General features: G+C 45.5%; 2 protein-coding genes across 5 annotated transcripts in view; one reads left to right on the top strand and one right to left on the bottom strand.

The window, feature by feature from the left end:
- Window positions 1–14,452, top strand: part of FANCI (FA complementation group I) — a 29,164-nt gene extending 14,712 nt beyond the window's left edge. For 2 of the 4 annotated variants that reach the window (XM_083411844.1, XM_083411845.1), the window contains exons 21-39: window positions 1,029–1,130; window positions 2,709–2,906; window positions 3,002–3,123; window positions 3,612–3,776; window positions 3,980–4,159; window positions 5,950–6,116; window positions 6,570–6,649; window positions 6,957–7,073; window positions 7,341–7,392; window positions 8,324–8,451; window positions 8,806–8,874; window positions 9,284–9,374; window positions 9,997–10,181; window positions 10,634–10,690; window positions 10,799–10,858; window positions 11,662–11,748; window positions 12,156–12,251; window positions 13,089–13,214; window positions 13,634–14,452. In XM_083411844.1, the coding sequence (XP_083267970.1) occupies window positions 1,029–1,130; window positions 2,709–2,906; window positions 3,002–3,123; window positions 3,612–3,776; window positions 3,980–4,159; window positions 5,950–6,116; window positions 6,570–6,649; window positions 6,957–7,073; window positions 7,341–7,392; window positions 8,324–8,451; window positions 8,806–8,874; window positions 9,284–9,374; window positions 9,997–10,181; window positions 10,634–10,690; window positions 10,799–10,858; window positions 11,662–11,748; window positions 12,156–12,251; window positions 13,089–13,214; window positions 13,634–13,699 (2,148 nt within the window). In that variant the 3' untranslated portion in view covers window positions 13,700–14,452. Of the gene's footprint in view, window positions 1–1,028; window positions 1,131–2,708; window positions 2,907–3,001; window positions 3,124–3,611; window positions 3,777–3,979; window positions 4,160–5,949; window positions 6,117–6,569; window positions 6,650–6,956; window positions 7,074–7,340; window positions 7,393–8,323; window positions 8,452–8,805; window positions 8,875–9,283; window positions 9,375–9,996; window positions 10,182–10,633; window positions 10,691–10,798; window positions 10,859–11,661; window positions 11,749–12,155; window positions 12,252–13,088 lie in introns of all 4 variants that reach the window. The other 2 variants (XM_083411842.1, XM_083411843.1) reach the window with 1 other exon arrangement.
- The window catches only part of POLG (DNA polymerase gamma, catalytic subunit), a 29,577-nt gene continuing 16,965 nt past the window's right edge, over window positions 12,466–25,077 (bottom strand). Inside the window, exons 16-23 of the mRNA XM_083411847.1 lie at window positions 23,975–24,092; window positions 23,430–23,565; window positions 22,499–22,745; window positions 20,901–21,023; window positions 18,026–18,194; window positions 16,667–16,875; window positions 15,908–16,068; window positions 12,466–14,164 (exon numbers count right to left, since the gene is read on the bottom strand). Of these exons, the coding sequence (XP_083267973.1) occupies window positions 14,100–14,164; window positions 15,908–16,068; window positions 16,667–16,875; window positions 18,026–18,194; window positions 20,901–21,023; window positions 22,499–22,745; window positions 23,430–23,565; window positions 23,975–24,092 (1,228 nt within the window). The 3' untranslated portion in view covers window positions 12,466–14,099. The remainder of the gene's footprint in view (window positions 14,165–15,907; window positions 16,069–16,666; window positions 16,876–18,025; window positions 18,195–20,900; window positions 21,024–22,498; window positions 22,746–23,429; window positions 23,566–23,974; window positions 24,093–25,077) is intronic.

The raw sequence follows: 25,077 nt of genomic DNA, 5'->3' as shown, positions 1-25,077 counted from the left end.
CCTTCTCAGGGATGCAAGCTTGTGGCGGGCAGAGTAAGAAGTAAAAAGTGGGTGCGACCAGGGGCAAAAGTGGGCAGAGCAACAGAAGTGACTCTTAAGGTAGACACTGTGTGTGTTGCTCTCCATCCTTCATCCATGCAAGCAAGAGGTATTATCACAGATCAGGGACTCGTTCCAGCTAGGCAAAATCATTCAAAGTGGGTGCAAAGTGTTGTCAGTGGAGGTTGTGGCCTGGGGAGAGTCCTGGGGCTCAGGTAGAGAGGTGGCCAGAGAGTTCTCCAACTCTGCTTCAAAGCACCTGAAACTCAATACAAGTATTAGAAGCCGCATGGTGGTGGGGGAAATAAAACGAATGGAAGGTCAGTAAGCAGTGCATCAGTTTCCTAAGAGAGAAGGCAAATGCACATATCTTGAGCAATGCACTTGAGATGTGGATTCATGCTTCCCCCTCCTTTTTGGACAGATGTACAAACTCCCAAACTTGGGAGTAATCTGGCTCTTCTGTTTCCAGGTGAAGCTGTCTGTGCAGAAGGTTAATTGGCTTCCCTTTGTGTCAGTCATAAAGACACTTCCTTTCCACCTCCCTCTCTCGCTGCCCAGAGCATTGCTTTAAGTTTAAAAACAAAGGAGCATAGAGTTGGTGATTGGTTGGTTTTTTAACTCTTTAAATAGAAAAACATGTCAGACACCTTGGGGGGGGGGGATGCTGGTTTAAATGGGAGCAGGGGGTAGTGGGAGGAGAGGGCTGAAAATCTGTACTGATGTATATTTGAGCCAGGTATGTATGTCAGTGGATTTCACACATGGTGGTGGAAAAAGACTATTCCTGTTCCTGGGCAGAGAAGTGTGGGTAGGAAGTATGTATCTGTTTTCACCCTAGTTCAGCAATCCTAAGCTAGGGAAGATTTATTTTTTCTTTCTAACTTTAATTCAGATGCTTAGCCTTTCTCCCCTGTTCCCTCTCCTGCCTGGCAGTAAATTGGGATGATTCTCACTTGTAAAATGTTGTTCCTTATTTATTGTGGCAGATAAAGCGGTATTATGAGCCAGAACCTGACCTGCTGCCCCCATTAAAACTAGAGGGATGCATCCTGGCTCAGAGAGACCAAATCTTCCTGCAAGAACCTTTGGTGAGAGCGTTGAAGGATTGAGTCACTTGGATAATGGCTGTTAAAAGTTTGTTTTCAGTTCCACTGATATCTGGAGCTTGTAACTAGCATCTTTCAAAGGAAAGTGCCAGCATATTTCTCATAAATTGAGAACTGGCACCACTACAGACGCCACATAATACCCATTCCATATTTGTAAGAACTTGATCACTTCGTGTGGCAGCACCTGAACTTTGGAACTTCCTGCCTATTGAGATCAAGCAGGTGCCATCACTGTACTCGTTTTGGCACCTACTAGACAAGGGACGCAGGTGGTGCTGTGGGTTAAACCACAGAGCCTAGGACTTGCCTATCAGAAGGTCGGCGGTTCGAATCCCCGTGACGGGGTGAGCTCCCGTTGCTTGGTCCCTGCTCCTGCCAACCTAGCAGTTCGAAAGCACGTCAAAGTGCAAGCAGATAAATAGGTACCGCTCCGGCGGGAAGGTAAACGGCGTTTCCGTGCGCTGCTCTGGTTCATCAGAATCAGCTTTGTCATGCTGGCCACATGACCCGGAAGCTGTATGCTGGCTCCCTCGGCCAATAAAACGAGATGAGCGCCGCAACCCCAGAGTCAGCCACGACTGGACCTAATGGTCAGGGGTCCCTTTACCTTTAGACAAGCCTAACCAGATGCTTAGAAAGTTGGGGTAATTTTAATCCGTTTCAGTATTTTTACTTTTGTATGTTTTTAAAGTACGGTTGTGATTTTTTCCTCCATTTTATTGTTGTATCTTTTTTGTAAACCACTTTGAGGTTTGTTTGTTCTTTTTAACAAGCAATATATAAATTTATTAAATAAAATAAATAAATAAACTGCAGGTCCTTTTATCTTAAACAATGCATTACTCTGCACTTCTTTGGAAGAAAAGCTTCCAGAGCGGTTAGCAGCTGCTGGGCCTGAATCAGAAGCACAAGGGAGGAGGCTGGGGGAGGGTTAAAGGCCCACCTGCACTATTAGTGAAATGGTGTGAATGGTGTCCTGTCCAGCTTGGCCCTGGCAGAACAGATTACTGTATAGCAGAAGTTTTCAACCTTTTTTGGGTCCACGGCTTGATCAACTCCATTCTTTCTGCAGCACCCCTGTGGGGCTCAGAAGCCCAGTTATGTCACCCCTTGCCTGCAGAGCTGGCAGCCTCTTGCCCTTTTTCAAACATCCTCCCTTGTGGAGGGTTCCCTCAGCCTCCTCTCCCCTCTCCTTGGCCTCCCAGAGGCACCATTTGCATGTGGAGCTCATAGCCAGGACTGCTGCAATAAACAGCTGTACAAGCCTTTGGGATGCAGAGATGCAAGAGGACATCAGAGTAGGGAGGGAAAGAAAGAGGGACAGAGGCCAGTGTTGCCCGCACCACCCCTGGCCGTCATTCAAGGCACCCCAGGGTGCCACAGCACACTGGTTGAAAACCACTGCTGTATAGTATTAACCCCTCTGTGCATTAATTTGACTTAAGCATGGTGGTTATATGAAGCTGGTATCTGTTGCAAGAACATTTTCCTGAGGAGGGAGGAGGCATCTGAGCAACCTGCATGACCATTAATGATTGATGCTGCAATTTCCTTCAGGCTCACTTACTCTGCTGTATTCAGCATTGTCTGACCTGGTATAAGAGCACCTTAAGCCTGCGCCGACAGGCTGAGGAAGAAGAAGAACAAGAAGAAGAAGATGATGATGATAATAAGGGTCTCCAGCAAGACTTGGAGGAGATGCTGGAGTCGATCACACGGCGAATGATCAAGAGTGAATTAGAAGATTTTGAACTGGTAAGTTAGGAACAGGAAGGGAGAAGACTGCTCCTTTCTTTCTTTCTGCAAAGTCCTGGAGATGAGATTTTAATTTCTTTGCTTTTTATACTCAGGATAAGTCAGCAGACTTCTCTCAGTCTACAGGAGTGGGCTTGAAGAACAATATCTACGCTATTTTAGTGATGGGCGTATGTGAGGTCCTGATTGAGTACAACTTTAGCATAGGGAATTTCAGGTAAGGAATGAAATTATCCTCCCTCCCTCTGCCCTCCACCAGCATCTACGCATACAGCCAGCAGGACTTCCCAGCTGCAAACTGCATGGGATAGAGCTTGCAAGTTCAGCACAATTCCTGATAGCAGAAATAGTGAGAAAACCTAGATGGTCTTGTTGAGCTTAACACTTGGGCCCTTGACTAAGTCTCTGGAGGTTCTGGGTTCAGGTGACTGCCAGTGGTGTTAATCCCAGCTCTCCTCATGTAGTAGTGGTCCTTTAATCCCAGTAGGATGGACGTTACTTTGTCCTATCCTCCCTCAATTTCTTTTAAAACAGCTTTGCAAATGGGTCCAACTAAGTTACCTGTCCATTCTAGTGAATGACTAATATCTGCATGTTTGTCTGTGTGTTTCATGAGTGAAACATGAAATAAAAATACCTTGGTTCTGTTTTGAAATCTTTGTCTCATAGCTTTTTGCATTTTTATTTCTGCAATGTGTGTCGCAGCAAGAGCAAGTTTGAAGATGTTCTGGGCCTGTTCAAGTGCTATACCAAACTTTGCGAAATCCTGAAAGAGAAAGCTGGGAAGAACAAACCCACTTCGGCAAATAAAATTGCCCGAAGCTTCCTTTCCATGGGCTTTGTGTGCACGTTACTTACAAGTCTCTTCAGGTAAGGACCTGTGTTTCAAGGCACATTCATCTAGGGTATCTAGAAATTTTGTATCTCTCTTGATACCTGATTGTGCTTTTACCCAATTTTAGTGGTAGCTTAAGTGACCTGAGAGTACACCACTTTCTCCTCTGGCTCCATCCCTGATTCCTTTTTTGCCATGTTGACAACCATTGAGAATTTGCTTTCTTCTGATGCCCCAGGGACTGTTCCCAGAACCACGAGGAGAGCTTGGCCATTCTGCGCTCCAGCAATGAGTTCATGCGCTATGCTGTCAGTGTGGCCTTGCAGAAAGTACAGCAGTTGGAGGAGACGGGACAAACAGATGGGCCTGATGGGCAGAACAGAGATAAGATGTTCCAGAACCTCTGTAGAATTACTCGGTGAGTCCCATGGCCTGAAGACTTTGGTGTGGTATTAGTAAAGGATACCTCTTAAATATCTCAAGCTCTTACATATTAAAAAATGGAGAAAGAAAACAAAGAGGAGTTTGAAACTAAGCCAGTGTTGGGATTCTGAGCAAGTAACCTCTTGGTCTTTGAGGCCACTGAGCAGCAGACTTCTGCAGTAGTTAGTTAAATCAAACTGTTTTGTACAGTTTTTGCAATATTGTAAACAATATCGTATAGAGGTTTCCAATAATAAATTCAGCTCTATAATACAGGCAGAAGATACTGCCATCATAAAGTGTATCTAGGCAAGAAGAATATGCATTCTGAATATTTTTTATCCTGGCTTGAGAGAATCCCCGAGGCAAGAGAAATGAGCTGTTTCTTGAAGCTGCCAGTCTTAGGTATGCCGGTGGTTCCCAATGATAGCAAGCAAACCTGAACAGATGTTCATCTGCCATACCTCCCCTGACTCTGCTCTTCCTCAGGGACAGTGGGGGCAAAGGGAAGTTAAGAGTCCATCAGGCATTTCTGCTGTTACTGGTATCCATAACTCCCAGTCCTCAGCACTCTTGACTGTTGGAGGCAATGCAGAGGCAGTGATTCTTAAAATCATCTCCCCTACCCTCTTGCTGATGTTGCTGACTCCCACAGAAGCCAGGGGGGTGGGGAGGTAGGCTTCTAGGCTTAATAGCAACCAGATGTTTTCCATCTCTCTGGGGCAGGAATTCTTTGCCTAAGTTGTGTCCACCCACGCTGCTCTGCCCCACGGCAGTAGGGGCGGAATGAAGTCCAGGGGAGGACATACATTTTTCCGGGTTCTCTACCCAAATTCACCAGCTACAATGGTGAATGATACACTAGTGGAGGATGCCAGGTTCCCTGCACAGGCTGCAGCATGTTAAGTACACAACTGCCAACCCCAATGGCTCTCTTCTGCCTCCACCGTCAGAGGCAGTGACGCTTCTGAATATCAGTTGCTGGAAACCACATGATGGGAGAATGCTCTTGCACTCAGCTCTTGCTTGCAGGCTTCCCACAGGCTGGCCGCTGTGAGAATGGAATGCTGGACTAGGTGGACTCCTGGCCGGTTCTTACTGGGATCACATTGTGCCACTGAAGACTGAGGAAGTCCTAGCCATAATGAAGGACTTGTCATAAGATGCACCCATTCAGCAGGGTGCAGCTTGTCAGCTATATATAGTGGACGACCAGGGATTGGATTTTCATTCTGTTTTTGCTGCCTGTCTGAGACGGCAGAAACCTGAGAAATTATCAAGCAGCTGGCATGCCCAGTGTGTGGCTTGCTGGCTGTGCATGGTTTTGTTGGCCACAAACTGTGCAGGCCTGACTTTGACTGTACAGTGGTACCTCGGGTTAAGAACTTAATTCGTGCCGGAGGTCCATTCTTAACCTGAAACTGTTCTTAACCTGAGACACCACTTTAGCTAATGGGACCTCCTGCTGCCGCTGCGCTGCCGCCATGCAATTTCTGTTCTTATCCTGAAGCAAAGTTCTTAACCCGAGGTACTATTTCTGGGTTAGTGGAGTCTGTAACCTGAAGCGTCTGTAACCCAAGGTACCACTGTACTAACTTTGACAGTACTGAGCAAGAGGTGCATGTAAGAGACGTGAACTTCTGCTCCCACCCTCCTCTGCATGCATGAATAGAGAGTTAAGCACAATAATAGCGGATGAGTAGTTTGGGTACAAGGGTTGGCTGTTCCTAGTCATCACACATGGCCATTAAGCCTGCCTTAAATCACCCCCTACTTTCCTCAAAGAGTCCTGCTGTGGAGATACAGCTCAATCCCAACCGCAGCTGAAGAATCAGGCAAGAAGGAGAAGGGCAAGAGCATCTCACTGTTGTGCTTGGAGGGTTTGCTGCGGATCTTTAACACCATGCAACAGCTGTATCCAGCAAAGATCCCACAGTTTCTGCAGGCACTGGGTAAGCATGAAGGCTCGTTTTCTGCTGAATTGTCAGTGAAGGGGCTGGAAGTGTCATCGGAACACTCCTGCGGAATGCTCTTTCTGTAAAGATTCTGCAGGCCCCTTCTTTGTTGACCTCCGGGTGTCTACTAAACACTTTTCTATGCTGCCAAGCTTATGCAGACAATTAATAAATCTATCTTTTGTCATAGTGAGCTGATGATCTGTGAATTTAAGTTTTTGCATGGTTTTTTTTATTGTATATGCATATAAAATTATTGTAGACTACTGATATTTTTTAAAGGAACTGCAGCATACAAGTATTTTTATAAATATAAACAAATATACTTCCGGCCACTGCTTTTCAAAGTAATGATAATCTCCATGTGCATAGCTGTGATGAATTCTCTCTCCTGATCTCAGCTTCTACCTTGTTGCCATTCTCCCTCCTCCTTTTTTTCCTTTTTTCCAGATATTGCAAACGAAGATGCGGAAGAAGACGGAGACGTTAACGTCACTGAGAAAGCAGCCTTTCAGATTCGACAGTTTCAGGTGAACTGCAGAAAGGTGATGTTAGGGTTGAACTGCTTGAAGGGATGGATCGACTCTTGTTCAGGAGGATGCAGGCAGAGATACTGGGCCTGTGCTCTCAGTTTGCTGCTTACAATTTGCAAAGCCATTGGAGCAGATCTAGGAAAGGAGCATCTCCTACTTAGGGAACTGCCTAAGAATACTTGGATAAGAACAGAAAGTTTGAGTCTCAAAAAGTGTTCACCCCACCTTCCTCCCCTCCTTTCATTGCTTTCCTACATTTGTTGTTTGCTCATGCAGTCTATTTTCCTTTCTCCCTCCTTCTCAGAGGTCATTAGTGAACCAGCTCAGCAACGCTGACGATGACTTCAGCAGCAAGGAAGCACTTCTGTTAATCAACATCCTTGCAACTCTTTCCAAACTGTTGGAGCCCTCTTCCCTCCAGGTATATACTGCAGAGTGATGCCACTGGCCTGATCCACCAGCCGTTCCTCATGTTTAAGCTGGTCTCTGTGTTACATGTGGACCAGCCCTCAGTCCAATCTATCTGATTAAACTCTTGCTTTTAATACGTATCATTTATTTATTATCTCTTAACTCTTCTGATCTGCCTTTCAACCCACATTGAAAACAGCTCTCATGGTGGCTTTACAACAACATAAACACTAATAATTCTGTACTGAGAAAAGTCACCCTCTCTCTTCTTGTGCAGTTCATGCAGCTGTTATCCTGGACAGTCAAGATTTGCAAGGAAACTAGCCTAGGTAAGATTTCTGACCAGGTAAGACTTCGTTCCCCTGCCTTAGGCCTTATGACATCTGCAGCTTAGGTCATCAAATGAAATGTAGCATCCAGGTTTAAAGAAAGGGTTAAATAAATTAATGGGAGATAAGGTACCCAAAGTTGTTTGACAGAAGTTCAGGCCACTAAACATCTTCATGCGACCCAATGCAAGTGCAACACTGCTTGATTTCCTTGCCATGATTAGGTTTATCCTGTGGGTTCACATTCTCTTCTTTCTCTCTCCCTTCCTTACTTACCATTTTTGGAACTGTGGTCAGCATTATGCCTGTTTCGGTGTTTTTGACAAAAGCAGCACTAAATAGCACTTTTTAGCCCTGGTTACGGGATGCGGGTGGCGCTGTGGGTTAAACCACAGAGCCTAGGACTTGCCGATCAGAAGGTCGGTGGTTCAAATCCCCATGACGGGGTGAGCTCCCGTTGCTCGGTCCCTGCTCCTGCCAACCTACCAGTTCGAAAGCACGTCAAAGTGCAAGTAGATAAATAGGTACCGCTCTGGCGGGAAGGTAAACGGCGTTTCCATGTGCTGCTCTGGTTCGCCAGAAGCGGCTTAGTCATGCTGGCCACATGACCCGGAAGCTGTCTGCGGACAAACACCGGCTCCCTCGGCCTATAGAGCGAGATGAGCACGCAACCCCAGAGTCGGTCACAACTGGACCTAATGGTCAGGGGTTCCTTTGCCCTTTACCTTTAGCCCTGGTTAGTGAAAATTATGATAGAGTGTGAGTATGCTAACTTTAATTTGCTTTGAACATGAGAAAAGCAGATTAAGCAGTGTTAGATTTGCAGAAGGCCTGTTAAGAGATGGAATGCTGGGCTGGGTTGGTTGTTGACCTGACCCAGTAGACCAGCCATGGTGTCTCCAAAGCTGACTTGTGTTTTCGCTCTCCACAGATGACGCCCCTTGCTGCAAAGGCTTGCTAGCCCTGCTCTTCAGTCTGCATGTTCTCATCAAGACCCCAGGCAGTGTATTGCGTGAGCTTGCCCAGGATATCCATGCTCAGCTTGGGGACATAGACCAGGTAACATATCAGTTGAGCCTTTTAGACTGAGCTTATCAGTCTGCATGCTTTTGCCAATGCAGAGCTTGTGCGGTTGTTCTGTATCCCCAAATCCCCTTCCTGGATATAGCTGTTGAAAGAACGTAGAATCAGGCTGGTGTAGTGGTTAGAGTGTTAGACCAGAGAAATTTGGGTTCAAATTCCCATTTAGAGACCAAGCTCACTTGAGTGACACTGAACCAGTGACTATTATCCTATCCTACCTCGTGGGGTTGTTGTGAAGATAAAAAGGAATGGTGGAATAATAATAATAAAAAAGATAGGTATCTAAATTACTGTTTGTTTCATCTTTTTAATCCCCCACTCTCTACCTAGGATATTGAAATGGAGCACCAGTCCCACTTTGCTATTGTGAATGCCAAGACAGCAGCTCCTACAGCTTGTGTGAGTTGGTGTAAAAACAAAACAAAAAACACAACACAAAACTAGGTTCAAATTTAATGAAAAGTGATACATAAATGTGACAAGTAAATTCTACTTGGCAATTTCCTATGGCTGCAAGGCACATTGTGCTATTCAAAGCAATTTCTTTCTCTCTTAGAGCCAGTGTGGTGTAGTGGTTAAGTGCGATAGACTCGTAATCTGGGGAACCGGGTTCGCGTCTCCGCTCCTCCACATGCAGCTGCTGGGTGACCTTGGGCCAGTCACACTTCTTTGAAGTCTCTCAGCCCCACTCACCTCACAGAGTGTTTGTTGTGGGGGAGGAAGGGAAAGGAGAATGTTAGCTGCTTTGAGACTCCTTCGGGAAGTGATAAAGCGGGCTATCAAATCCAAACTCTTCTTCTCTTCTTAGTTACTGATTTTGAGTCGAGCAGAGAAGGTCCTCGAAGAGGTGGACTGGCTGATCAATAAGATGAAGAGTCATCTGGGACTGGAGGCAGCAGGTAAGAAAAAGAACAGTAGTTCTCAAATGGTGTCCTATTGGGTTGTCTCTTGTTAAGAAGTATGAACAGCTCAGCTGACGATTCCCACTCTCATCCTTATTGTCAAGTCAAGAAAAAACAACACAGGATCAGGGACAAAAGGCCTTTTGGCACAGTTTTTAGGAAAAGACCCAAGAGAAACAAGTTTTCATAGGACAAAAAACAGTCCATCTGTCAACTCTGGTCAACATGGTCAACTCTGTGAAATTGTTTGAATTAAGCTCAGGAACAAATTTGTTAATCAGTACAGATGACAGCCACATTCTAGACCAACTGAAATTTCCAAACTGAATTCAAGGACAACACCAAGTAGAGCTTGTTCCCGAGGCGACCAGGATATGATGATCAAGGCCAGCATCTCAAGGAAAAGACACATAAATCAAAGCTGTAAGAAGTGAACTTAATTGATGCTGCTGCTACTTGACCAACCAGGAACTGGGCTTGAACTTGGAACACGTTTAAACTGTGTACCTGATTTTTAAAGGGGAGTGCACACCCATTCAAACAGGCTATGTGACTATTTCTAGATCTCAAGGACCTTTGTCTTTGTGGTTTTTACGAAGCTTTTTCCTTCCTTTTGTAGAAGATGCCTCTCAAGCAACAAACCCAACCCAGCCTCTGGAAAAGGCAATCATTCTTCAGCTTGGGACTTTGTTAACTGCATACCATGAGCTGGTACAAACAGCTTTGCCTCCGGGAAGCTGTGTGGACACACTGCTCAGGAGTGTCAGCAAGATGTACACCACTCTTACAAGCCTTGTAAAATATGTGAGTGCTCTTGACCTGAGGCATGAGGTTTGGGTTTGAGGGTCTGATCATCAACTTTTCCTAAGCCCAACTTAGCCTAGATGCCTAAAAACTGATGATGGGCTACTGTCAGGTAGCCAGTAGTGCATAGATCATGCAAGTTTGTTTCTAAAATGTATAACCTGCTATGTAGCCTGACTAATTCTTATGGTAGTTTACGTTAGCCTACTTGGGCAGAAAATCCCAGTGGAAGGCCACCACTACTAAGAATATCCTGACTCTTAATAAATTGCTACCTGCCAAATTTCAGTTGAGGGGGTCGCCAAAAGTATTATTTCTGTAGGATCTCTGCTGCTGATCTTACACAACACAAATGCTAACAACAGGCAAGGACGCCCAGACCATTTGCATTCTGTAGCAGGGAGTTCCTGTGGCTCATATACCATGTCCTCTTGCATTGCTTTTTTTTTTAGTATCTCCAAGTGTGCCGAACCACAACATGGGCGATTCCAGGACGGCTAGAAAAGCTGGTGGGTGTTACGTGATCCTGTACAATGCCTGTTAGTAGGTGCTGAATAAATGTTTTCTGCTTTAATTCCGAAGAAAATTCTTGAAATAAGTGGCATTATCTTCTCTAGGTTAGACTCTCTGGCTCCCACTTGACCCCCCAGTGTTATGCCTTCATCACATATGTGCAGGTAAGCCAAAAATTTGAATTTCCCATTTCACACTCCCAATCCCAAACAGTGCATCTATTAACCTAGGGGAAAACAGCATTTACATATGCTGACGGCACAGGAGGCATCAACCTTGCTGAAGTCAAGTGGGTTTGGGTCTGGTCAGTGCCTAGATGGGACCATACCTGTGCTTGCTGCCTTGAGGTTCATTTAAAGAGACTGCTCTGTTTTGGTGAAAGCTGTGATGCTGAGGAAGCTAAATTCTGTACCCGGCACAATTTTCTATGCTCTCAGCATAAATAGCCCTGCTCATAAATGCAGAGAATGTTGTTATCAGTGGCAAGACAGGAAAATGAGAATCCTAACAATAATAGAAAAGAATGGAACGTATTCTTCTGATTAGACCAAGTCGTGTTTTAAATCTGGGAGGTACTGATATGGTGAATTTTGGCACTATCCTACTTTTAACTCTGTGTTCTGTGCAGCAAAAAGCTGCAGACTACAGAACTATCCTGCCCTTATTTAACGAAGGTGTGGTATGGATGAGGGGCTCAGTATTTCCTGCAAAGATGGATTACGATTGCAAAAAATGACTTCTTCAGAGTGAGGACTATGGAAAGGTCAACAGGAAGAACTGGAGTAGCAAGAAGGGAGAGGAGGATAGGTCTGGATTAAACCCAAATATAAATTCAGCAATGAACACTCCCTGTAAAAGGGGCTTTCTCTTTTTATGAATTGCTCCAACATTTTATACCAGCTTGTTAACCCTATAATACAGAAACTCAATCCCCTATCTTTACATGCCAAGCAACTTCTCCTTTCAGAATATCCAGAGTGAAACCTTGAGCATGGCAGGAGAAAAGAAAAAGAAGAAAAAGGAGAATACAACAGCTGAGGTGTCCACCGTCATGGTGAGGATGGTTATTTCTGCCCAGAAATACACTGGACCCTTAGTTATCTAATTGAGTTTCAATGGGATGTACTTAAAGCCTTAAGTCTCTGCTCCTTCAGTAGCAGAGGATGGCAGCATAAACTACCACTGAATACTCACAGGTGCAGTTTGAATTGTGGAGGACAGATAAACTTGCACAAAGCCTTGAATAGCTATGTTTTTCAAGTCAGTTTTGTCGCTCAGGGTTTAATCAAATTCAGAGCATCTATATCGCCTTAGCATTTGGTTCCCTAATCATGTGGATAATACTCACCCTGAAATGATATTAAAAATATTTGAAAGGCCTACATAGCTATTTACTGTGAGATCCTGTAATTGTGCTGCCACTGTATTTAATGCACTTCAATGCTTTCCTTCCCTCTGTAGGCCAAAGTGTTGCGGGAATCCAAGCCAATTCCTAACTTGATTTTTGCCATAGAACAATATGAGAATTTTCTGATCCATCTCTCAAAAAAGTCAAAGGTAACATTCTAGTCTAAGAATGTAGCTGCAACTTTCGGGCACACCTTGGCAACTTCTTAGGATAGCTCAGTTGGTAGAGCATTAGACTCTTAATCTTAGGGTCATGGGGCCACACTGGGCCAAGAGATTCCTGAATTGCAGGTGGTTGGACTAGATGCCCCCCATGGTCCCTTCCAACTCTGATTCCATGAAAATTATGCAAGTTAACAGGAAATTGAATTATTATTTTTATTGACACTTAAAAAGCTAAGCAGTTCAAATGAAGGACTGTCCTTGCTGAATAGACTATTCATTTATCAGATACATTTTGTATATGCCATTGGTAATCTTTTTCAAATACTTTGGTGCAATGAGTCACGTCTGTTAGAACCCAAGATGAAACCCAGAAAGGCCTGTGTCTACCGTTTGCAAGGAATACACACAAAAAGAATAAAAGTAATGTTTGTAATAATTAGTAATCTTTTCTGTAAATAGACAAATACCTTCTGTGCTTCGAAGTGCTGTTCATCAGGGATATAGATCTTAGAACAAGGGACACCTGCTCCTTTATGTATCCAATATTTATGATATTGGTTCGGTATGGTCCGAGTCACTTTTGGCACAAAAAAGTACATGTTTTCACTAACTTTTTGAGCCTTGACACTGTGATTTTTACTACTGATATCTTACTATTTGTGTTCTGTAATTTTCAGTATGTAAATGGCTTTGAGGCAACTTGTGATGAAAGGTTGTGGATAAACTTGGGGTTTTTTTGCTTCTACATTTAAGTTTTCATAAGCTATGCCTATAGGTGGTGCAAGCTTTCACTCTGACTACCTCTTGGGCTGCTTGCTGCAGGTCAACCTGATGCAATATATGAAACTGAGCACCTCCCGGGACTTCCGTATCAATGTGTCCACTTTGGAGAACGCTCTACAGGAACAAAATGCTGAAGATAGGGAGAATGAGCCAGCCAACGGCCAGGTCAGTAGTAGACATTCTAAAAAGATGCAATCTATTTTCTGCCAATATAAATGTAAATCTGCACTTCCAAAGTGCCTTCTATGAAATTCATATGAAGCTTAGTCAGTTGTATGCTAATGGTAAATACCCATTTCTGTACAATGGCAACTTGTTTTGAAGTGTGGGGAATATCCCTTTGCATCATCCTGACTACTCAATTTTACCACTGAGTCTCAGCAGCCTCTGTGGGGGTGAGGAAGACACATGAATGCTAATGAGATGACAAAAATGAAGAACATGACACTTTTCTAGCAGAAGTTAATTTTCAGAGGTGTTTTTCAGAGTAAAAATTGCTTTAAACAGCAGGTTTTAAAATTGTGTTTCAGTAACTCAGGACTCCTCTGGCGCATTTACTAATAGCCTGTTTTCATCTCTTTTAGAGCACTGCATCTACCCAATCCAACACCAGCCAGGAACCCAAAACTAAGAGGCGACGTAAAAAATAAGAGCTGCCTTGGTCATTCCCAAGTGACTACTGTAGCTTGGTTCTGCTTGCCCTGTGAAGCATTAATGGAGAAAGATGAAAGTTTCATTTTTAAGATGGGCTTTAATTAGGTTTCTGCTTGCCATACGAATGACATGCAATTCTCTGAATGCTTGTACCACAACAGGCTACTGAATAACCATCCCGGCACAGCCCAGTTAAAGTGCAATCTGTCCTCCTGGATGTTCTGTCACTGATTCACCTTTGCAGCTGTAGCCTGTTTTAATGATAGCCCTGAAGTCTTCTCCCTCTTCTCAGTGAAAAAGTGCAAATCACAGGGAGTGGGCAGGTCTCCTTGCTTAAGCTGCTTCTGGGAGGATTCACTGAGCTGGTAGGTTTCCCGTCAGTTGAAGTCTTGCACCCTATTTTTGTTTCTGCAATGACCCTTTGGTTATTTTGAGAAGTTGATATATATCAAGAGCATCACCTGAAAGAAATTAAATAGTCATGTTTACACCCCCCAGCCACATAACAGATACTGAAAACCACTTTGAGATCTACTTGTTGATCTTGAAATAGCTAGCAAGCTGGGAAGGGAATAGAACAAGTAATCAACACCACTGTTTATTCCAAAACTACTGATATTACAAGAGAATGGTGGAGAATATTCCTAAATCTAGGACTGACCGCCATTTTTCTAAAATGCATTTTCCCTAAAAGATTTGCTTTAAAGGATTCCTGCCAGAGCTTAATTTAATAAAATACATGAACCCTTCTCCTGCAGTGGTTTCTTCTCAAGCTGTCATAGTTGGAACAAAATTGCCATTGCAGCTCAATAATTAACAAGCTTTAGTTAGAAGTTGTTTAAACACTCATTAATTCACGCCAATTAAAAAGTGATTATGTCAAGTGCTGAGCATAATTACTACTTGTGAGACAAGATTTCATCTTGAAGTGTTTGTAAGCACTCTGTTATTTACACTGTACCTTTGCACTATTTCCAGTCAGTGGCTGGATAACAAGCCTAGAGCTGATGGAGTGAGAACAAGCAATATGGGAAAGCCAGATGTTGCAGAACGGCTTCCCTATGCAAATGTATCAAAGCATAATAAAATGTTACATTGGGCAAAGAAACAAAGACTGACTGGGACATCACATCCCACAGTTATTGTGAAGATGGACTCTCTCCTTTCTGTGGGAAACTAAGGCTGCTGTGCATACTTACCTAAGTATAAGTGTCAGTGAATTGAGTGAGGTTTTCTGCTGGGTAATAGGGCTGTCTTTCTACTTGCACAAAAATGTAAGGTGTTATCATATTGCAGTTCTTGTGGCAGCAACACAAACAACATGACAACAGCAGGTGAGGTGAGTGAGCAGGCAGGTGGCCCAGGAAGGCCTTCCCATGTTCCCTGTGTCACCGCTGCCTACTTGCATGTGGACACACACACATACAACAAGGAAGCCCGAGATCTAAATGAGTGAGTGGCCTGGCTGAATGAGGGCTGCTTGTCATTAAGGGAATGAGCCTTGCAACAGTGATGGTGCTTGTGTAAAGAAGAGGTGTAGCAGAGCAACACAAGGAGGAGTGGCAGCCCCAGTGCTACAGAAGCAGATAGGGATCTATTTGGTCACTCTTCGTCCCATAGCGAAGGGAACATGCAAGTGCAAGCCTGGCTCCTGGACTCACTCTGAGGACAAATTCTGGAGAAAGGAGATCCAAGCAGAGCCTTGTTGAACTGGAAGGCTTTAAAAGGACATTTACAAGTTTTTGGCCAAAACCACACACTGGGGATGGTCTAGTTAGCACATAAAACCATGGCTTAGTGCAAATGAACAGTCATGGGTTCCCAAAGCGCAGATCATGGCTGTTGTGCTCATGTCAGTCTTGCTGCTGTGCTTCCCGTATTGCATCTGAAGCCAGTCTTGTGGTTTGCCTCACTCTAGACAAACTGGTTCATCCAGAATGAGAGACAAGCTACCCTTCGCTGGGAAGTAGCACAGCAACTATGATCTTCATTCCAGGAACGAACTCACTGGTGCTGAACCATGGTTTGGCTTAGTCTTATATGCAAAGTGGATCAATATATATGGCGCTCCTGGTTTATATGGCTATTCCAATGAGTAGACATAAATTATTATTCAGTAGTAGCACACCAGGATTCAGATAATATTTCTGTGAGAAAAGGAGGTGCTAGCTTCTCTAGAATTAAGAAAATGGCACAATACTCACCCTGGGGAATATTGTATCTTCTTTCCATCCCTGTTGGGTTAGATGGAGTGACACAATCCATCGTCACCTCTTTCCTTAAGCACCGATCAATGTCCACAGCACTAAAGAAGGCCACTGACTGAGGCAGATCTTGAATACCCAGTTTATATGAAAACATGCACCTGAAAATACAAGCAATGCGAGTAGTACAGATTTAGGAAATTCTTCTGAAAGCTGTCAGCTTTCAGTTATCACATCAACTACAGGCCTAAATCCTCACATGCTTTTACAATTCTTTTTTTTTTTAAGACACCCAAACTCATCTGAGTGCAGTAGTGCTCTCCCTACTTGTGATTGCCAGCAGCTGATATTCAGAGGCATAATGCCTCGGACAGTCAGCGCTTTTCCCCCAGCCAGAACTCACAGAAACATGAGGCAAGGACAGGAATGACACACCAGAGAAGGATAGTCTATAAAAGCTGGTCATGTGGTTCCTCACATCTCCCAGGTGGAAACGGCTTAATACATTATGGGATGGACACCTCGTTCACTCTACCCAGAAAAAGTATTTATTGCAAAGATTTGGAGAACCCCACAACCCCAAATTTGATACTATGTCTTCTCTACGTAGTTGCTTTCCCAACTGCTTCATACATTTGCTCTCAGCCATGGAAGGTAGGCAAGTATTATAAGAAATCTGTCAGGCGATCACTTATTTTCCAGCTGAACAGATATCCTGAACATTGGCCTGTGGAATGCCATGACAAAAATGGTGCTTACCGTGTAAGGAGGTTCGTGATCTGCAGGGCGAGAGCTGCCCGATAGCGATCCTCACTTTGCACCAGGTATCGCACTTCGTCATGGATGCTGATACAGAACCGCCCATCAATGTTGAACTCTTCAAGGAGCCATTTCATTGACACAAGCATCAGGTGCAGGTAATCTACAGCCGAGCTCTGGACCACCCAGTTTATTCTGCTGGTTATAAACTGGAAGAGAGAGAGACTGTTTTCTATTGTAAACCTCTTGCTTTTCTTGTTGGCTGCCTGCATCTTGAAAAGCATGACCAGCATATCAATGTACACAACCACTGAAAACTATTGAGCCCTGATCTTTACTGCACAATATATGAATTTGCCAAACACATTTTTAAGGTGGCTTGGAACCTGCACTGCTCATAGAGTTACAATGAAAGCACTTGGCATGGAAAAGACAACTTGTTGCAAACACTTAATCCACGACATAGCTTGCTACACTACTTGCAGATAACCAAAAAGTACAACCACCTTCCAAATACAGTGGTACCTTGAGTTACAAACACCTCAGGTTATAAACGCTTCTGGTTACAAACTCCGCTAATCTGGAAAAATTACCTCAAATTGAGAACTTTGCCCCAGGATGAAAACGGAAATCGTGTGCCAGTGGCGCAGCAGCAGCAAGAGGCCCCATTAGCGAAAGCATGCCTCTAGTTAAGAACAGTTTCAGGTTAAGAACGGACCTTTCGGAATGAATTAAGTTCGTAACTAAAGGTACCACTGTAACTTTAAGACTTACAATACTAGGTGTACAATTTCTACTATCCAACCTCCTGCAAATATGTGTTGCTTTTCTGTTGTTATATAATAAATTACTAACCCTTGTAGATCTCCCCTGCCTGGTTGTCTAGTGGTGATTTTGACTCACTGCAGGCAGTGAAATCCTGCATTACAGCTCTTGTTCTTGTTGGGAAGGCTGCCAGAATCATTCTCAGCCTTTCTCCACAATCATAGACCAGGAAAGGAATGCACCTCCCCCCCACCCGCCTTCAGCATGCACAATAACATCATGTACATGAATATTGGCATGCTCTGTGTGGCATGAAGCACACCATGGAAAAACACCCAACAGCAAGAGTTTTAGCTGCATGCTCTGCTTCATACAGGCAGCTGGAGAATTTAAATGAAATTCTGTTCCTACGTGTTGCTGGTCATTGGCTAGATACCTCCATCTTTCCTTTCCCGTTCACCTAATACCACCTTTCCAGTGAAAACCCTCGCAATGCAAGCTGGGCAAATTACTGCTGCCACCAAAACACACTGTAATGAAGCAAGGGCTGGAATTCAGAGTCAAGAGGTCAGAGTCAAGAGGGTTCCCTCTCACCTCGCCCTTGACAGCAGCTGGCTCCAATGCTCTGCTGATGTGGCAGCCCAGCACAGGGGTGCGAGGAGATTCTGACATGGCAATGCTTTCCAGTTTATTGAACATTTCAGACTCTGTCCCACTGGCCCACACTCGTCGGTTCACCACATCCCACTTTTTCCTTCGAGACCTGCAATATGAAGAACATAAGAACTGAACAAGTCATTCAGCAACAGACTTCTGTTTAGGGATTTGTCAAGGTGCAGGTACCAGGGTGCATGGATTGTGCTTACTCCGTCACCAGCTACCCGATTCCTGACATTTTTCTCTGCAGCATGGAAAATGCAGCTGGAACTCCAGCCCACCTATTTCTTCTCTATTAGACATCTCTCTTTCTCCCACCTACATTGCAGAAGTTTTGTAGCAGTCTCTACTTGTAGGCCTCACAAATTAAAGCCACCATCCAAAATTAAACCCTGGGTCCTGTACCACTAAGTACTTAAAGTGGAGAAAGAAAAATTCAAGTTAATCAAAAGCAAGGCATTAAAACCCAGTTGTCAGGGGTTCAGGAGCAGAGGCACAGGAAAGGGAGGAAATGGAGAGCGAGGGGGAGGAGTCCGAAGGAAATGTCAGCGATGACAGCGGTCCGAGGTCTCTGAGTCTTTCCAGCGAATCGGAAGATTCACAGAAAGGGGCTCCCATGGTCAGGGCAAGGGGGGTGCCTAGGGGGACACCCCAGGAAGAAGGGGCCAGAGGGGACTCAGAGAGCAGCAGTTGGAAATCAGGACCAGCGTCCACACCAGAGTGCAGTAGGGGGGAGGAGTCCCAGGCATCGGGATCAGGCGGCGCACTGACAGCGGGAGGACATGAGGCAGGGTTGGCCAGCGCCAACCGTTGGGTGCCGGACTATGCCTTGGACGAGCCTCTTCTCAAGGAAGAGTTTCATGCCTTGTTCCCACACAGGCCCATGCCAGCCGCGTATTTCGACGACTGGCTTTTCACACCCACACTTTCAGCCAGCACGTTCCAGGGGTTCACCTCGGACGAAGAACCGGCACTAGAAACACGTTCCCCGGAGGGATCGCCCTCGGGGTCTGCCTCAGACCGCTCTTATTGGTGGGACGATCGACCAGAGGAGCAGTGGAGCAGGAAGTGGCTGGGGGGTCCTTGGCAGGCAACGGCCCCAGAGGTGACCGGGGGAGAGACGGACATGGACGTGTTGGGGGAGGACCTTGGGTTCGAGCACGGCAGCCAAGAGATGGAAGCAGAGGAAATCGAGGTCGGCGAGAGCACGGAGGACGAGCCGGACTTATCCGGCTGGATGCACGCCAAGGGGGACGAACTGTATCCGCCATTCACCCCCACAACGACGGAGCACCCAGCATCCACACCTGAAGGAGGGGAGGGGGGAAGGGGGGGCTTCGAGGGGGGGATGGATGTCAGGGGTTCAGGAGCAGAGGCACAGGAAAGGGAGGAAATGGAGAGCGAGGGGGAGGAGTCCGAAGGAAATGTCAGCGATGACAGCGGTCCAAGGTCTCTGAGTCTTTCCAGCGAATCGGAAGATTCACAGAAAGGGGCTCCCATGGTCAGGGCAAGGGGGGTGCCTAGGGGGACACCCCAGGAAGAAGGGGCCAGAGGGGACTCAGAGAGCAGCAGTTGGAAATCAGGACCAGCGTCCACACCAGAGTGCAGTAGGGGGGAGGAGTCCCAGGCATCGGGATCAGGCGGCGCACTGACAGCGGGAGGACATGAGGCAGGATTGGCCACGCCTCCATCGGGGAGCGAGGAAACGGTCGAGAGGAAGGTTGAAGGCTGGGCGCGCGCGCCAAGTTCAAATGTACAGGAGGGCGGCACAGTTGGCAGCCCGGATAGGGAGCCAGGTCCCAAAGCCCGCCGAAAAGAGCGGGAGGAGTCAGGGGGGTCAACCTCAGCGTCAGAAGAATCCAGGAAGGAAGGAACCCCGGGGGGTAGCAGGACCCAGAGGAGAAAGGAGAGACGGAAGAGGTGGAGTAAGGCTAGAGTCTTAAACTGGTGTACAGGGGGCGGAGATTCAGATGGAGCTTCGCCGGTCTAAACCCTAGACGTAGAGCTGGGGCGCTCCGGCTTGAAAATGGAAACTGTACTTCAATAAAGACTTTTGTACATTACTACCTGCTAGCGTTGGTCCTCTGTGAGCTGGGACCTGGAGCCAGCTCTGACACCAGTGATAAGAGTTGCTCAGATAAATGCCTTGTCTTGAGCAGGCAAGGGGTGGGGCAGGGGGAAGGACTCCTCCCTATGGATGCTTCAAGCTTGCCTAATTTGCAAAAACTGTGCCTTGACCATGAATGGGAACAGATAATCTGTTTTGGGTTACTCTCCTTTAGTAAGAGAGAACGTCAAAAATTATCTCTAAAAGTTCATCATCTTCTGGAGAAAAGGCCATGGCTGTTCACAACCCAGTTATGTTCTGGTATCCCATAAAACTGCAAAGCACCAGAGACTTTTCTGAAATCCAAAGGAGAACTGAATAGCTACAGCACATATGCCACCCCACCACTGGGGGTGGTGGGAGGGAAAGACATTATGTGGTGATAGGAGGGATACGCTTCAGCTTCTCAAGGATTTCCATGTTCCAAAACACATTTGTGACCCTTTAGCTAAGAGTGCTTAGTGATACTCAGAAGCCACAAGGATGGCTAAATAATTTTTCCAGTGGCCCACATAAACTTTTGCCTTTCTCTGTGACCAGCAGAAGGAACTGAGTAAAATGGAGCAGAAGCATGTAGATTTTTGTGGTATGGAGTTTAGATGACCATGGCAAAGAATTTTGATTTTTTTTAAAGTTTTATTTTACTTTAGTGCCAACAGCCCTGGCTTTAGCTCAAGCACAACTTTCCAGTAGAAAACACCTTACCATTTTCCTGCTTCTCTCTTTATCTTCCGCACATCTTCCAGGGACACAGAACCATCCTCTTCCCTTTCTACAGGAATGCCAAGCTCTTTCACCAGCCATTCCCCTTCTTCGGACAGATAGCAGCTGTAAGAGGAGACTGGAATAAGAAACCACAGGAGTTGGGAGGACCCAAAACTGCCAACACAAAACACCCCCAAAGTCCAAACTAAGTAGGACCTTCAGCATGGCAGTTCAGGCAATAGTTCAAGTTGGAGCCAAACAGGAACTGAGAGTGAGCAAATAGCCTTGAGGGTAAACTGTTTAGAGCTAAGTCACATGATCTGGGAAAGAAACATCCCCACTCTCCTCACACAATATCCTCTTATCATCCTGAAAAAGTTGGTGTCATTAGCAAACTTGGCCTCCCCACTGCTTCTAATTCCAGATCATTTATGAACAAAAGCACAGGTCCCAGTACCAATTCTTGGGGGGACTCCACTTTCTACATCTCTCCATTCTGAGAACTGTCCATTCATTCCCGAGCTCTGCTTCCTATTCTTTAACCAGTGACTGATCCATAAGAGGACCTGTCCTCTTATCCCATGACTGCTACGCTTACTCAGGACTTTGGTGCGGTACTGCACCAAAAGCTGCTTGAAAGTCCAAGTACCCAATGTCTACTTGACCCATCGCTATGTTCACTGACATTCTCAAAGACAAGCGAAATACTAATTAGACTGGACTGACCCTAAGGCACCACCAGAGAAGAGCCATTTCCCCCAATGAAATGGAATGGTTCTTTCCAGATAACAGTGGTACCTCGGGTTACATACACTTCAGGTTACAGACTCCGCTAACCCAGAAATAGTACCTTGGGTTAAGAACTTTGCTTCAGGATGAGAACAGAAATTGTGCTCTGGCAGCGCAGCAGCAGCAGGAGGCCCCATTAGCTAAAGTGGTGCTTCAGGTTAAGAACATTTTCAGGTTAAGAAGAGACCTCCAGAACGAATTAAGTTCTTAACCAGAGGTAAAAGGTAAAGGTAAAGGTACCCCTGCCTGTACGGGCCAGTCTTGCCAGACTCTAGGGTTGTGCGCCCATCTCACTCAAGAGGCCGGGGGCCAGCGCTGTCCGGAGACACTTCCGGGTCACGTGGCCAGTGTGACAAAGCCGCATCTGGCGAGCCAGCGCAGCACACGGAAACGCCGTTTACCTTCCCGCCAGTAAGCGGTCCCTATTTATCTACTTGCACCCGAAAGTGCTTTCGAACTGCTAGGTTGGCAGGCGCTGGGACCGAGCAACGGGAGCGCACCCCGCTGCGGGGATTCGAACCGCCGACCATTCGATCGGCAAGCCCTAGGCGCTGAGGCTTTTACCCACAGCGCCACCCGCGTCCAGTCTAATTAGTATTTAACCAGAGGTACCACTGTATAAAAACTGAAGGCAGTAGTATTTTTAATCACTTTTTTGTTGTTTAAAATATACACTGCCCAATTAAAAGTTGTTGTTTTAATTAATCAAAGGCTTTTTAAATCAAGGTTGCAGCAATTTCTACAGAGCACAAACATGATACCATCCAACTGATTAATCAGAGGTGGGCTCTTCCCCAAGTGCGCCTTACCGCCGAATCCCTTTTGTAGCAACATACAACTGGCGAGCCTTTTCACTGGCCTGTTGCTGTGTCAGGCGATGGTTGAACTGCATGAGGAGGCGCTCTGCAAAGGGCTGCCCTGCCCCATAGATGCGCCCATAGTTGAACACTTTGGCATGTTCTCGGCTGATCCCCACTGTGGTGGCCGTCTTGCTGTGCAAGTCTGTGGCATTGCTCTTCTTCCCCTGAAGGGTCATCCAGCCAAAAGCCGTGCTGCCTTTGGTGGGGAAAGAAGGGGTTAGTGTGGTCTTGAAGAGGGTGCGAACAAAAGGGACCTTGGAGTGAAACGGGGCCAAGTGTATCTGTAATTCTGTACAGGAACAAACTATGGCACTGGATACAAAATGGAGCTCAGAACCTCAGATGTCAATTAAAAACAAGTTTGTAGTCCTTATGGTTGCCTAGATACCATAATGCACACTGTCGGACAAGGGTACTTAAGCCCTGGGGGATGCCCCACTGTTGCTCCAACTGTTCAGCCAGGGCACAAGCTTGGAAAAAATGCCAGCTACGTAGCTGCCAGAAGTGTGTGTGCATGTGTATTCTGTGCACCTTAGGAGCTTCTGTAAGTGTCTGCTTTTGTCAATAAAGAATTAAACCACCAGCCATTTGTCCTCCTTGGCTGAGTGAGCTTAGGACACAAATATATGGTAGTCTCTAGACCCCTATAAATTATTTTAAAGAGATATGTTGGTCTGAAGAAGGCAAAAAGTGGAATTTCTAATATGTAGTTTACATACTGTACTGTAAAAATTTACAATAAAAAACTGTATTTCAAAAACACAGCATTAGCTATGATAGCTAAACGGAGCTTTCACATTCCCAGGCAGTACGTATACCCCTGACTATCAGCTGCTGAAGGAACAGACAGGGAAGGGCCGTTGTGAGTGGAAATGCTCACCATGCATGCCAGCAAAATGAGCTTCTCCCAAGACAGCTGCTATCCAAAGTTCCTGGGAATCCACATCAGCTCCAACCAGATGGTAGCCAGAAGGGGCCTGGACCATAGCTTTCAACTCACTGCCCACCCTGTCAGTCTGGAAGACACAGAGAACATAAGAAGATTCCTGCTAGATCAAACCAAAGACCCACCTAGTCCATCACTGTTCACAGTGGCTAATAGCACTCTCCTGCTCATGGATATATTATTACAGAATCTTCTAGTTACAGCAGTGATAGCCTGAGCTCGTAATTAGAAATCAATGCTCCAAAAATCGAAATAGCTAATGAACTAATTGGACTTTGTAGTAATGAATAAACGAACTGATAAATTACGTTTGCCAGAATGGCTTCTCTATTCCTGTAAATTAGCCAAAGGTGTCTATTTCTTATAGACTGGAATTCTCATTATGGACAAGAAAAGCAGGATGGACATATCTTTGGGCAACTATATTTCAGTTTCTCCCTCTCAGTAAGCATAAAAAGCATTAGAAAATCCATACATACTCTGGCATTACTGGCTGTCAACCAGGTGGGCTCCACAGCTCGACGAGTTATTGTCCCGGCAGTTACCACCTGTGGCAGGATGGCTCCATAGCTATTCTCCTCGTCATAGTCTGGGTGCCTACAGAAACATCAGGGCGAGCCCATTTCATATAACATGAGGAAGCCAGCCTTGCTAGTGATCAAGTAGCTACTTGACAGGAACAGCTAAGATTGCAGGTAAACCGACACATCCTACAGAGGCGAAGGGTTCTAAAAGATTTTGCTGGAGTAGCTGCTAAGCAGCTGTTCATGAACATTCATCACTCTTAACTGGCTGTTACTCTTCAGGTAACATACATCTCTGACATTTGCTTGAAACCCAATAACCTGGTGGAGATTCTTGAGAGAACGCAGAACTTATTCCAAGTCATACTACTAGCCCATCTAGACTTATGGAATAAGTGGCATGCAAATCTGGTTAAATAAACCAGACTCAGCAGGCAAGTCCTTTGTGAGCCAGAAGTAGAAATGTATCCTGCAATTACTCTAGTATCTGGGATAAAGCCCCTCTCCCACGCCCAATAGCAAAAACATGGATGGCAATCGGTCAGGGATTCTTTAACTGTGGTTCCTGTATTGCAGGGGGCTGGACTAGATTGCCCTTGTGGTCCCTTCCAACCCTACCATTCTATGATTCTTTAAATATCAGCTGCTCTCCCAAAACAGAATCCTTTTACTTTCACAGTCCAGATAATTTACAGCATGGCTACACATTACACTTGCCAGGGGAGAGCAGCCTGAATGTGCAGAAACTGTCTGCTGAGAGCTCAAAAGATTCTCCGCCAACAGGCGGCAAAAGCTGGAGGCGATACAGATCAGATAGCAAAACAGGGCTGCTATTTTTCCGCAGGAGCTGGAAAAGGGAGGAACAGGGAAAACTGAGAGGTAGTACAACAGAAATCAACAAAAACGCTGCTTCTGAGAGCAGCCAGCTTTGCAACTTGCTAGTCTGATTTGTAAGAATGAAGATCTTTGAAGAAAGAGCAGAAAAACAGAAGTTTGGAACCTAGACACACCACCTACTTCTAGAGATCAGAAGAGCCTTGTGAACGCATCCCAAATTA

Source organism: Podarcis tiliguerta (genome assembly GCF_965153285.1).
Source record: "Podarcis tiliguerta genome assembly, chromosome: 14".
Classification (NCBI taxonomy): domain Eukaryota; kingdom Metazoa; phylum Chordata; class Lepidosauria; order Squamata; family Lacertidae; genus Podarcis; species Podarcis tiliguerta.
This window is presented reverse-complemented; position numbering and strand designations above follow the sequence as displayed.